The sequence below is a fragment of the Pelodiscus sinensis genome, chromosome 3 (genome assembly GCF_049634645.1).
Source record: "Pelodiscus sinensis isolate JC-2024 chromosome 3, ASM4963464v1, whole genome shotgun sequence".
Taxonomy (NCBI): Eukaryota; Metazoa; Chordata; order Testudines; family Trionychidae; genus Pelodiscus; species Pelodiscus sinensis.
The window spans coordinates 149,520,805-149,533,550 of NC_134713.1; the positions used below are offsets into that span (position 1 = coordinate 149,520,805).

The window sequence follows — 12,746 nt, forward strand, 5'->3', positions numbered from 1 at the left end:
ATATTCTGTGCGGATCCTGACGCTCCCATGAAAGTTTTAATAAGAAAAAGAATCTTAGCCGCCCAAATCCCTTTTCGCTATTGTTGGGCAACCTATTGTTTGCCTGACTGACATACCTGATCTGGGAAGTGCCTGCCTTCTCTGGAAAATTGGCATTGCAAGGACATCATTTATAAAGTGCCTGGGGATCCTTCCAAATGAGAAGTGTTCAATAAATATAGTTTATTCATGACTCAGTGAAAGACAGGTTATCACCCACCTTGTGTCTCAAATATTCCTTTGGTGCCTTTCCCCAGTGCTAACCATACTACATTTTTCAATAATAAAGCACTTTCTAGTTTTTAGTGTTTTAAGTCCCAAAACTCTGGGCCAAATCAATTCCTGGTATAATTACACTCTGTCAGTGGAATTAAACCAGAAATGAATATGATTCAGTGTCAAAGGACCAAGTAAATCTTGGCAAATACCCAGTATATGAAAGGGAGCAGGTAGAGAGCAGTGAGCAGGCTAGAAGAGATTTAAAGGTCTGTTGAACCCACTGCACTTTCAAATTTCTCCTTAATGTTTTTCTCTCCCATAATGCATACCAATAACTCTCAGTTTAGATTATCCTGATGTATGTCTACATTACAGAGCTTTGTTTTTCCAACAAAACCTGAGTTACATCCATACTGCAGGCATGTTCTTTTGAAAGTAAATTGAAAGAACAGAGGTTTTTTTTCTGGCATTGGTAATCCTCTTTTTATGAGGAAGAAGCCTTTTTCTGAAAGAGCTCTTTCAGAAAAAGGTATGTGTGGGCAGGGAGGAGGGTTTTCTTTTGGAAGAAGAGGCCTCCGGGAAATAACACAGGTGCCCCGGTGGACATTCCATCCATACTAATCACAACTCTATAGTTCCTGTCTCCTGCCAGCTCTTAAAGCTGCAGGCACCCTGGACAAGCCTTGTGGCAGGAAGCCAGCCTGAGAGCAGCACCCTGACCACATGGCTCTTCCTGTCACAGGCCTTGAGACTCATGGCCCAGTGTCAAGCCCCCCCCCCCCCCCCCCCCACACACACACACCTCCCTGGCCCTTTCAGGGAGCAGCCCTAGGGGTCCTAGAACCCATCCAGAGGCACCAAGAGGCAGGCACCCTTCTGGTCCAAAGTGGAGATCCTGTCCCTCCTCAAGCTGTGGGGCAAGGAGGAGACCTTACAGGATCTCCACTGCAAGTGGAGGAACGCCGATATATTTGAGCTCATGGCTGAATCCCTAGCGGAGCGCAGATACCCACCCCGGACCTCGGAACAAGTTCAGACTAAAGTAAATGAGCTCCGCCAGGGATATGTCAGGGCCAGAGAGTGCAGCTCACACTCAGGGACAGGACCCCACACCTGCCCCTATTACCAGGAGCTCCACCAGATCCTGGGGTGGGAGGGTGGGGAATCTTCTGTATTTGTCCTCAATTCTGTTCATTTTCTTATGTCATGTTTTTGCTTTAGCCTATTATCTAAACTGTAGATTATGAATTTATTGGGGGCAGCAATTGGCCTCTATTACACTCCTGTATAGCAGCTAGCATGGCACTGCCCTGATCTTTGGCTTGGATTGCTAGGCACTATCATAATACAAATAAAAAATAATTCTAATATGATTGTGGGGCATGAAAGACAGAAATCTAGAAAAATCCATTTTGGTGAGGTAGTGGTACTGAGGAGAGATGGGAGGACAGATAGTGAGACACATAGAAAAGAGTACCAGGAAACCCAAAGCACCTTTCAGCAGCATGAGCCTTGAAGAGGATCATAGCCTTTTTGCACCAGATGGGTAGTACTAGCTTCTGGATATGGCTAGGGTTGTTGCAGGTTACACAACAGGTTAGCTTAAGTACAGTAATGCCCACAGGCCACAAGAGCAGGGACTGTTTAAGGTCTTTGTAGGTCCTAGGTGCTCTCATAATCATAGGTCTTTAAATTAGATTATATATAAATATAGAAGGAAGAAATGCCCTAGCGCCTATACATCTAATATTTAATTATATATGATACCTGTATGTTGGTTGTTGACTGGAGAGAGACAATTATTAAGATTGGTACAGAAGTTTTCTTTTCTTATTTTCAAGTCAATTATGAATTTTTTCTTAGGCCCTAAATTTTTTGTAGGCCTTAGGCACTGTGCTTATTGTGTCTAATGGATAATCCAGCTCTGCACAGGGGCTGTAGCATGCACTTGCAGAACAGTAGAAGAGGAAATAGATCTGTTCTGTTGCTGATGGTGTGTATCAGCCCACCTAGCAATTGTCCTATTGCCATGTGACTTTATAGATATGAATTAACTTTTTTAAAAAAGCAGAATTGTATAGTTCCTGAGAACCCTGCATAAGAGTTTCTTGAAAGAGGAAAGATTACATACTGTCCTCTTATGCATAGGCACATTTACACAGCAGGGCTAAGCTGAAATAGGGCTATGCAACTTCAGCTACATCAATTGCGTAGCTTAAGTCGAAATAGCTTATTTTGGCTTTTGGCACTGTCTGCACAGCAGGAAGTCCGAGAGAGAACAGTCTTTCTTGACCTCCCTTCCTCCTTGTGAAACGAAGGTTACAGGAGTCAGAGTAAGAAGTCCTCCAGCTTGATTTTTTTTTGACATTATGTTGAAATAACTGCTTATTGTGTAGACACATTTTTTACTCCACAGAATTAATAGGACTGTGTCTCCAGGCCAAGCCTATCAAATTGTTATTTAATTCCTCTTTTTGGTTTAAAGTAACTGTAGGGAAATTATTAAAATACAAAAGCCAAAGAAAATAAACTAAACAGGAAAAACAAAGTAATTAGAAATACTTGCTATAAAATTTCCTTTTCCTTCTCACATGGTATACCTGTGTCCTTATATAGCATCCATTACCACAGTATTAGAGTGCATCTCCAATATTTAATTAGTAATAGTGATATCTCCTTTCCTTCCCTGTAAATAGGACATTGCTTGATAAGATTACAGGAATGTTTTTAAGGGTGGGCATGTGCAAGAGAGAGAGCGAGAGCCAGCCAGCGAGAGAGAGACAAAATAAACAATCTTGTAGCAGAAAGCTAAGTCAAAGAGATGACTTAAAAACAACAAATAGTCTAGTAGCACCTTAAAGACTAACAAAACATGTAGATAGTATCATGAGCTTTCATGGGCACAACCCACTTCTTCAGATGACCAGAGTACTGAAAGTCCAGATCCAAGAATAAATAAGGGGGAGGGGGAAGATAGAGAAAGGAGAAAGAAGACAGTGAATAGACTGTTCAAGCTACAAGAGGCTGATAAGAACAATTAGCACCTCCATTGGTTGGTTGGTTAAGTCATTAGGATGTGGAAGGTAGCCTGTGAGCCAGCCCTGTTAATTCCCTGTTAATTCCATTCTGATAAGAATCAAACTTGTAAATGAAGTTAAGTTCCAACCCTACCCTGTGTATTTGGCTTGTAGAATTGGCCTGAAACAACATCATGACTTGGAGATCCATTAATGCGTGTCTGGGCAGGTTAAAGTGTTCTCCATCAGATTTCTGTGTTGCCCTTTAGGATATCTGATTTGTATCCATTAATTCTTTCCTGTAGAGACTGTCCAGTTTGGCCAATATACATGGCAATGGGGCATTGCAGGCCTTAGATGAGTTTTGCATTTAGTTCTGAAAGTGGAAAGGTTTATATTCATTCCTGCGTCTTCTGGTAGGGAGTTCAAAAGTCTCTTGCATCGCTTGTGTTATTTTTAATAATTTCATAGTTCCAGTGGAATAAAGGTATTATTGGAAGTCATGGTAGTAGAAGGAGAGACAACCTTTCAGGTGCTCAGACTTGCTGTCATAATTCTATAGAGTTAACATTCCACTGAGATGAATGAGTTAACAATCCACTGAGAATTAACTCCTCACAAATCTATTTCTGATTGCATCTCTAGAAAGACAACAGTTGGGATTGTACTGGGAAGTGCTCACATTTAACGATGGTAATAGAGATGTAGCCATGTTAATCTGGTCTTGCTAAAACAAAAGACAGGACTATGCAGCACTTTAAAGACTAACAAGATGGTTTATTAGGTGATGAGCTTTTGTGGGCCAGACCTACTTCCTCAGATCAAATTGTGGAAGAAATTGGCATGACCATATATACAAAAAGGATACAATGATGGTGTTCTAGAATAGATTTCTATTGGCAAGAAGGTATTGGGCTTCATGCACTTGTACTACAAGGGACACGAAGAACGGGGAGCTGAAGATCTGCCATACATAAGCCTACACATACTCAATATAGAACCAGAAATAGATCGTGGATAACACCCGGGACATAGAATTTATTAGTGTGAATGTGTCAGTACCCCCCCCCACCCTAATCACTAGACCCCCCGCCCTTACTAACCCCCCCCCATCCTATCCCCTTAGGTCCTACCACAGTCCAACTTTGTCCCGTGCATATGGATGCGTGTTTGCGAGTGTGAACGTGTAGGTGTAAGCGTGTGTGTATGGATGAGTTGTACCTCCCCTTCCTCTCCCCAAAACATAGATCTCTAGAACCTCCACCCAACTCCAAGACGCAACCTAGGCACGCTTGCCCTCCCATAACGTGCGACCCACTTAATTGGTCCCCGACCAAGGGTCCCCACATTCGCTCCCCTGCATACTGACCCCGCAACGTCCCCACAACCTGATTAATGGTGTGACACTCACCTCGCCAAATCTAACACTCAACCCACTTAAACCACCGGTCCAACCACAGAATGAGCGTCCCCACCAAATCCCCCATCCGCTAACCAGATAACCACCCCACTGGCCGACTACATCCGGGGCCCCACACCTCCCCTTTTTATTCACTACGGGCTCACAACTAGCCACACTCCAAACCCCCCCGCCACGCGCCTCCCCGTCCCTCGGGAACAACCTACTCTATGCGCTCCTCAATGAAGGGCCTCAGACACTATTCCAGAGGAGGAAGGCACCCTGCTAGCGGGCCCCCCCGGGGGCTCAAACGCCCCACCGTGGACCGTAAACCCAGGCCCCCAGGGGCTAGATCCCCCCTACCGCCGTAACCCAAACCGGCTACCAGATGTACCCATTCACTCAGCCATACTTGTTCCAAAAAGTGTCTATTGTAATATATGTATTGTTTGTCTCTAAACATTCTCTAATAAACGTCAATCTGTTATATGGATGAGTCTTGGACTGTCATTCTGATATTTTTCACCAGCGCTTAAGAAATATTGTGTGTATTCTTGTACTCCTTGTACTCCATGTTGGTGACTAGCAGTCAGTCATTTGTGTGATTAGCAATCTTCATCAGTGTATCAAATAGTTCAAAACTATTTCATTAAAAAACAGATGTGTCTCCTATGAAGTTTGCAGTATAATCTATTTTTTGTGAGGCAAGGGAACTTGAAATAAAAATAAACAGTTCTTGCTGTAGATATCTATGTGCAGATATTTTTAGTTTTGAACAGCAGAGACAACCAGCATTTCAGTCACTTGGGATCAGATATGAACTGGCTACCAGACCCCAAATTAAGCTCAAATTGAATGCAGTATGAGGAAATGTCATACCTTGGGGACAGAGAGACCCTGAACATTTACTGAAATGTTGTTATGAACAGAGGAGGAATTAAATTACAAGAGCAGGTTGCCTATGTGCTCTGGCAATTTTAGAAATTGCACATTCCTCTTTCAGTAACCTCTCAAGCTCAAGTCCCTAAATGTTGCATGGTAAACGAAGTTGCATTCTGAAAAGGTAAAATATTTCTTTAAGTGCAAACAGGAATTTGGGCCAGGCATAGGACACACAACACTTATTCCAGCTTCCCTGAGCAACACTGTGGCATTTTCAATCTTTCTTTCTTTTATAAAGAAATTGCAGATCACACTAAATTATGCCAAACTGTGCGATAGTTTGGCAGATAAGTCCACCACATTCATGTCTTGAATGATCTAAATCAGGAGTTGAATCTAAGTTTCCAAAGAGGATATTTATTGGGGAGCCTCACCAAAAATACCAGCTAGCCCCCAAAAGGAAATTTAATTAGATATTAATTATTTTTTGATGCCGTAACTACACTTTTAACATCCCATTGAATAATTAATGTGCCTAACCATTAAAATACAGCAAGTGACTCAGTGCTATGATAATAGCATGGTCCTCTGCATGTGTCCAAGTGGACACGCACAGTGAATACTAAGTATGTTTAAGTCAGGGTTGCCAATAATTAGTTGTGCCAGCAGCAGAGGTAGCTGGTTATTTGCAGGGAAAGCATGAGAGGGAGAGAGCTCAAGCTGCCAACAGAAGAAAAATAAGAATGAGGATTAAAAAATAGAATTTCAGTTCAGAATGCTTGTGACTTTCAATAGCCTACCTGGGCACCAGAATGGAGCAGACTGACAGAGAGCAAAGGGATGGTAACCAAAGCAAAGTTGTTTTGATAGGCCAAAATTTAAATGTACCAGTCTTGACAATATCCCTTGAAACATGACTTGTCAGCGATGCATCTCTGTGTAAAATATCTGAGCTAGATCGACAACGATGTCCAAGGTGAGGAGAAGGTGCAAAGATGCAGAGAAAACTTGGAAATTGTTGTATGGATATTGATTTCAAATGCCTAAAGAGTTCAAGGTGATTTTAAACCCTTCACTGGTCAACATTAAACAGTGATAGATAGGTTTGGGGTTAATTTTAAACAGAGGTCTTGATTTTACTTGGTTACTTGGCAAATGCCAAAAAGCATTCATTCAGATTTCATCCTTCTGCCCTGATGTGAAGAGGAGAGAGAGGATAGAAAGGTGGGTGAAATATGGCTTTTGGTGATGGGTTTGGAATACTGGATTTATAGTTTGTTAGGGGTAAATGTTTTGGCTGGCACATTGACCACAACCTGCTGCTTGGACTCTGGTTAATTATGATTAGTCAGGGATATCATCTATTTGGATTCTTTCCTCTTAGATGAGGCCGGTTGAGATAAATGCAGTATAGTTGACTTTTTTGGATTTGATGAAAACTCACGTGAGTGACATAGGGTAAGAGGAGAGAAAGAGTGGGCGGGACATAATACAGTAAGAAAGAGAATACGATGCAGCACCTTTGTGGTGCTGGCAGTTAGATATCCCCACTGGTGGGCTGAAGACTAGATGCTTTGATAACACAATGACTTTTAAATCAGAAGATGAAGTTCCTTACACAAGAGGAAGATCAGCTCACTTTGCTCTCTGGAAGTGAGTCTGGTAGAAGAGTTGAGAGGAGTTGAAGAGCTGGGATGCTGACGGGAGGGGTGTGTGTGTGTGTGTGTGTGTGTGTGTGTGTGTGTGAGAGAGAGAGAGAGAGAACTGGGAGCAAAGATTCTTATCCCAAAATCTCTTTAAGAACCCCACAAAGGAGTAAAAGTTGGTGGCACATATCCTCATTGTTTGTCCACTAATGAATCCATTTCTGTAAGGCCAAACTCATCACAGATAACTTTGTTTCCACATTTTCTTGTTTACTAAGTATAATCTCACCTCAGTCCTTGACTTATATCAGTAGGTATCACAAGCTTTGTCCCTTTTAGCCAATGTTCCTTTTAGCCAAGTTTGAATAAGGATTTATTATTCAGCTAGCCTAACTGGTATGCAGAACAGAAAAGAATCCTTTTTTTAAAATATACACATTATGCCACATTCATTTCTAGTGTAATCCTATTGAAGTTGAATGATGTATAGACTTAATAATATAACCTTTGGATCTGGGGGCTTTCTTGTTTGTGAAATAAGAACAGCTGGATTAAACATTCCCTCATCTTTCCCTACTGAGCTGATGATATTTCCCATTGTGTTTCCCAGTGACAGTGTAAAATATATGTAGCCCTGTGGCCCCCTTCCAGAGCTAATGTGCTTAAACATTTTATAGGCAAAGCCTCTCATTTCTCTGACTTTATTTTCATTTGATTTTTGTGAACAAATATGTGCTCACCTTGTGAGTAGCTTGTTTGTCAGTGATTTAAATTCTGGGACTTTGCACTACAAATTAGAGTAATTTATGTAAGTGGTTTAATTCTTTTAATGTGCTACACTTTGAATTACATTAGTCTACCATCTCCTTTCTGAGCCTAATCATCCATTAAAAAAGTCTGAAAACTGGAGATTGAAGGGGGAAAAAAACTTCCAAAAATATCTGTTCCTGAGCTTAATTGAAAAAACAACCAACACAAGCCCCTGAAAAACAACCTAATAATTCCAAAGAGTCCATTTAGTTTAAAATAAATGATACCGGAGGCGGGTGGGGGGGAGGTTCTCTGCCTGGTGTAATAACTCTCACCTGGGCTAAATACAATCAGAGGCCAATGTGTTAATGTGAAACCAAGTCAGAGGTTGAGGGTCATATCAGTGTAGTATAAAGTTAATGCTAAATTTAGAGGAATCCCCTCCATTTATTTGCATGAAAACATTTTCTCCCTTTTCTTTTTCCTTTCCTCCCATTCCCACACCATAGCACCTTCCAGGCCTTTGCTACTTAAAAAGGATTAATCCCATCCCCTCTGCCCTGCTCTATTAAAAAGTATTTTTTGTAACTTTTGTATCATCTGAAGAAATGGGTTGTACCCATGAAAGCTCATGATACCATCTTCATCTTTTGTTAGTCTCTAGGCTGCTGCTGGACTATTTCTTGTTGGTTTTTTGTAATACTATATTTAAAAGCTTTTCTCTTCTTTTTTTCTGTTCCACTTTCCTATCTCCCTTACTTCTCTCCATCCTCTTCTCATTCTTTTTGCTCCATTTACCTCTCTCTCAAAAGAGTGCCTTTCCTTTTTAAAGTGGTCTAAAGGCTGAACGTTTTGGGTGCCCCCCACCTACTCTCTCACATGCATGTGTGCACACATTCTTCAGATTGCTGATACTGAAAGCTAAGTGGAGAAACATGATTGAAAGAATATTGTCTTCACTGAGAGTTGATCAGGCCCTTTTTTAGTTCTTGGCAAATGCATTTGGAGCGCTGAGAGCAGAAACCAATCAAAGTGTAGGGATCTGTAAATTTCTTATGTGAGAAACAGCAGTCATTGTGCAAATCAGAAGGCCTCCCATAGACAATCAGAATGGGGGGATTTTCATAATGGCAATATAATCAAAGAGCTGTGAGACTCCACATCTTTGCTCTCTGACTAGCGGACATAGTTTCATTTCAGTATAATTAATGAAAATCTCCATTGTAAGCCTATTCCTTTCTCTATTTGATGTAAGAGATCTAATTGAAATGGAAAGAAAAAGCAAAGCATATTGCTGACTTGACTAAAACTGTCAATGCATTAATCCTTGCTTGAAGCATGCACTAAAAATAGAATACAAGCAGCTGACATTTCTCTTTAAAAAGCTCTTTCCATCTATATTTAGAAAATCCTGTGTCAAGCTTCACAGGATCTTTACACAGACAGCAAGTGTGTCCATAAATAACTCTGTATATCTCCCCTGGAAACAATACATAACAGTCTGGATTTCTGGGAATTCAACACCCCTTGGCCAGCTGGATTTTTCTCAGCTGTCAGGGCTTCATTTTTTAAATAAAATTTTCCTTATTGATTCCATATAAATCAACTTTTAAATTATTCATTGCATAGATGTTGTTGTATTTAATGTCATTCCTAGCTCTTATTGCATTAATATTTCTTCCTTTTGGATGAAATAATATAATTATATTAAATCAGACTATTTTTTTACCAAAAGATAAACCTGAAGCAAAAAAGAACTGTGCCAATGGGCAACAGCTTTTGTCCGTCTACAGATGCACTGTTTGCTGTTCATTCAGGGATCTTGCACATAAGCCATCCTTAAATACTTAGTCATTTTGTTTACCTCCCCTTTCTCTTTCATTGTGTTGCTGCAGGTGGGTGAGTTCAGAGCTCATGCAGCCGAATGGACAGCCAATGTCACAGCAGAGTTCAAAGAAACCCGCAGGCGTCTGAGTGTGGAGATTTATGACAAGTTTCAACGGGCTACCTCTATCAAAAGGAAGCTCTCTGCAGAACTTGCTGTCAATCACAATCAAGATCTGACCCCTTGCAAGAGGACCCTGTCAGTCAACCACCTCACCAGTGAGAAGGACATCTTGCCTGCTCTAACTAAGACAGACAGCATTTATATGAATGGTTTGACACCTCACTGTGCAGCAGAAGATATTGCTGTGATTGAAAACATTAAGTAGTGCTGACTTTGGATGCCAATCGTTGGAGAAGCTCTTGGCTTAAACTAGCCATATACTTCCCTTTTCCCCCCTATCCATGACTGATGCTAGTAGCATTTTATACATGTGCATGAGTTCAACAGAAACCACCATGATAGGGATTCAGTGTCACCATCATATCTCTTCTTAGACACGATGAATGGAATTTCTGTTGTTCATAGATGCTGGAGCAAGCAACATCTAATGCCTTTTTTTGTGCTCAGACTGTTTTTCATTTCTCCTAGTGTGCCATATGGCCTAAAGAATGAGTCATATTTGTTTATGTTAACAATGTAGCTTTGAGGGATCAGTCCTTAACTTTTCAGGGTCTACCTTACTGAGCCTAGGAATGGACCATTTATGAACAAAAACATATTTGTAAATGGCAAGAAATTCTTATGCAGCCTTTTAACCTAAGAAATTTTTGTCCGTGCCTTATCTTTTGGAAAAACAGAACCTCTATAACTCTTGTATGGTTTATGTTTATTTGTATGTCTGTTTTTTTGCATGAGTATTTCATTTGAGCTTTCATCTCGCCTGAAATGTTGACGTTTTAAAGGTATCTCTAGAGAAGATACTAGCATTGAGAATGGAGGCCAAAAATCAACAGACATCAAAGCGACACTCCTAAACCTAGCTTTAAAGGCACTGCAATTACAAGAATTGCAAAAAATGTTCCCTGAAAATATTTATTTTACTCACATCCAGGTGATTCATGTTGACACTATATTAGAACAGACCTGCAGAGTTTATGGATCCATTTTAGGTTTTATTTTTCAAGGATTGTTCAGCAATGTTATCTTATGTGTCAGATGTATGAAAAATCTTCAGTTGTGTGTAATTAAATTATTTGTTAGATGGCAAGAGCAAGTAGAAGTTAATACTCTGTGGAAATGTTTTAAATCGGTGCATTCTAATAACCATACTCATGAAAACAATACAGGAAAGTACCACAGCAATTTCTAATCATCTTAAATCTGCTGCTGATAGTTACTTAAAACTTTTTGTTTATGCCAAGTCACACCAGGCACCATATTTTACACAGGGATCCTACTGGAATGCTTTCCTGAATGTCACACTGTACAATGGTTGCCTACCCCAGAACTGAGACTGACGTGGGAATGCAATTGAAACTGGTATCACTGTGACTTTCTACATTTAAAATACAGACTTCTCTGAATACAAATACAGACAAGAAGGAAAGATGATAAATAGCACAATCTGAATGCTGATCATTGTTCAGCTAGTATAAGCTGATGACATGCAGATCTGAAGCCAATCCATGGGATTTCTGTGTTTGTTTTAAAGAAAAACATTGACTTTAACTCGCTATCTGTTGTTTTGTTTATAGTTGTGGGTGAAATTCAGAAGGAATGCAGGATAAAAAGAAGGAATGAATAATTTTGTCTTTTTTAAAATTTTTCATATTTTAGTCTCTTGTAACCTGGCTGTACATAAAATGAATATAATAAGCCCTAAGGAAATAATTTAGGCTCTGTGTAAATTAAAGAAAAATTAGACTTTATTGATCGGCCATGATGAAAATGACAAATCTGTAGCATCTCTGACCAGTAAATAGCATATGAATGAATAACATATGAATGTTAATGTTCTGGATGCTTAATCTTGTTCTCTGATTAATCAATATTATCAATGTAAATATCAGCCAATTGACATTTACAGAGAGTACCCTGTTAAAATAAGGAACATTCCATGAACTAGTACCAGGCCATACTCTTTTAAATGAAAAAGACCCCTGTCTCTCCTAGCACAGTGTTCTGAATGTCCACATGGTGAGAAGCTCTTCTTGCCGTGTATAAACTGTGAATTGTAATGAAAAATAAAGTTTTTACTTAAAATAAGCTTTTTTTCCCTCAGTCTCCTGCTTGCTGCTACACCACCAGAATGCTGAGAAGTTACCTAAGATATCACCTCTTTGAGGGCTCAAGGGTTACAGTTTTCATATTGGTTTGCAACCTGCTTAAATTTAAATTGGTTTAACAATGAAGAGAAGAACTTGACTCCAACTAAGTTTTTTCTCTAAATATTACAGAGTAATGTTCTTTGGGTTGCTACATTTTAAAAGTTTGTTCTGTGGCTATTTTTAAGGCCTCTGGCAGGATTGAGTTTCAATTCTAATACACTTTTCAATTAGGAAGTAGAAGGCTTGGAATACACTATACCTACCGATAGTTTTATATGCTGTTTAACACTTAAATTCATGAGGACAAACTGAGCACTGATTGACACCTGTAAACCTCTACTGAGATCAATGAAGCAACTCAAGATATGGACTCAAACTGAATTTGGCTCAAAAATGAGGAACACTGACTCAGCAATCTTTAATCTTGAAGCAGACCTACATAGATAATAAAATAAATCAAATGTGATCAAAGAATTTAATTATCATGCAATACACAGACATTCCTTTTGTATCATTTCAGGACTGGAATGGGTCCCCTTATCTCATGGCCTTTTTTCTATTGTTTGATTTATTTTGTAAATTTAGTGAACTGGCTCTCAGGGTTCAGCCGCATGCACTGACACTAGGCCAGTGCTCTGG

At 39.9% G+C, this 12,746-nt stretch overlaps 1 protein-coding gene across 2 annotated transcripts in view; it reads left to right on the forward strand.

The window, feature by feature from the left end:
- Positions 1-12,045, forward strand: part of KCNK2 (potassium two pore domain channel subfamily K member 2) — a 265,921-nt gene extending 253,876 nt beyond the window's left edge. For both annotated transcript variants that reach the window (XM_025178605.2, XM_006137350.4), the window contains exon 7: positions 9,848-12,045. In XM_025178605.2, the coding sequence (XP_025034390.1) occupies positions 9,848-10,165 (318 nt within the window). In that variant the 3' untranslated portion in view covers positions 10,166-12,045. The remainder of the gene's footprint in view (positions 1-9,847) is intronic.
- Positions 12,046-12,746: the final 701 nt, after the last annotated feature.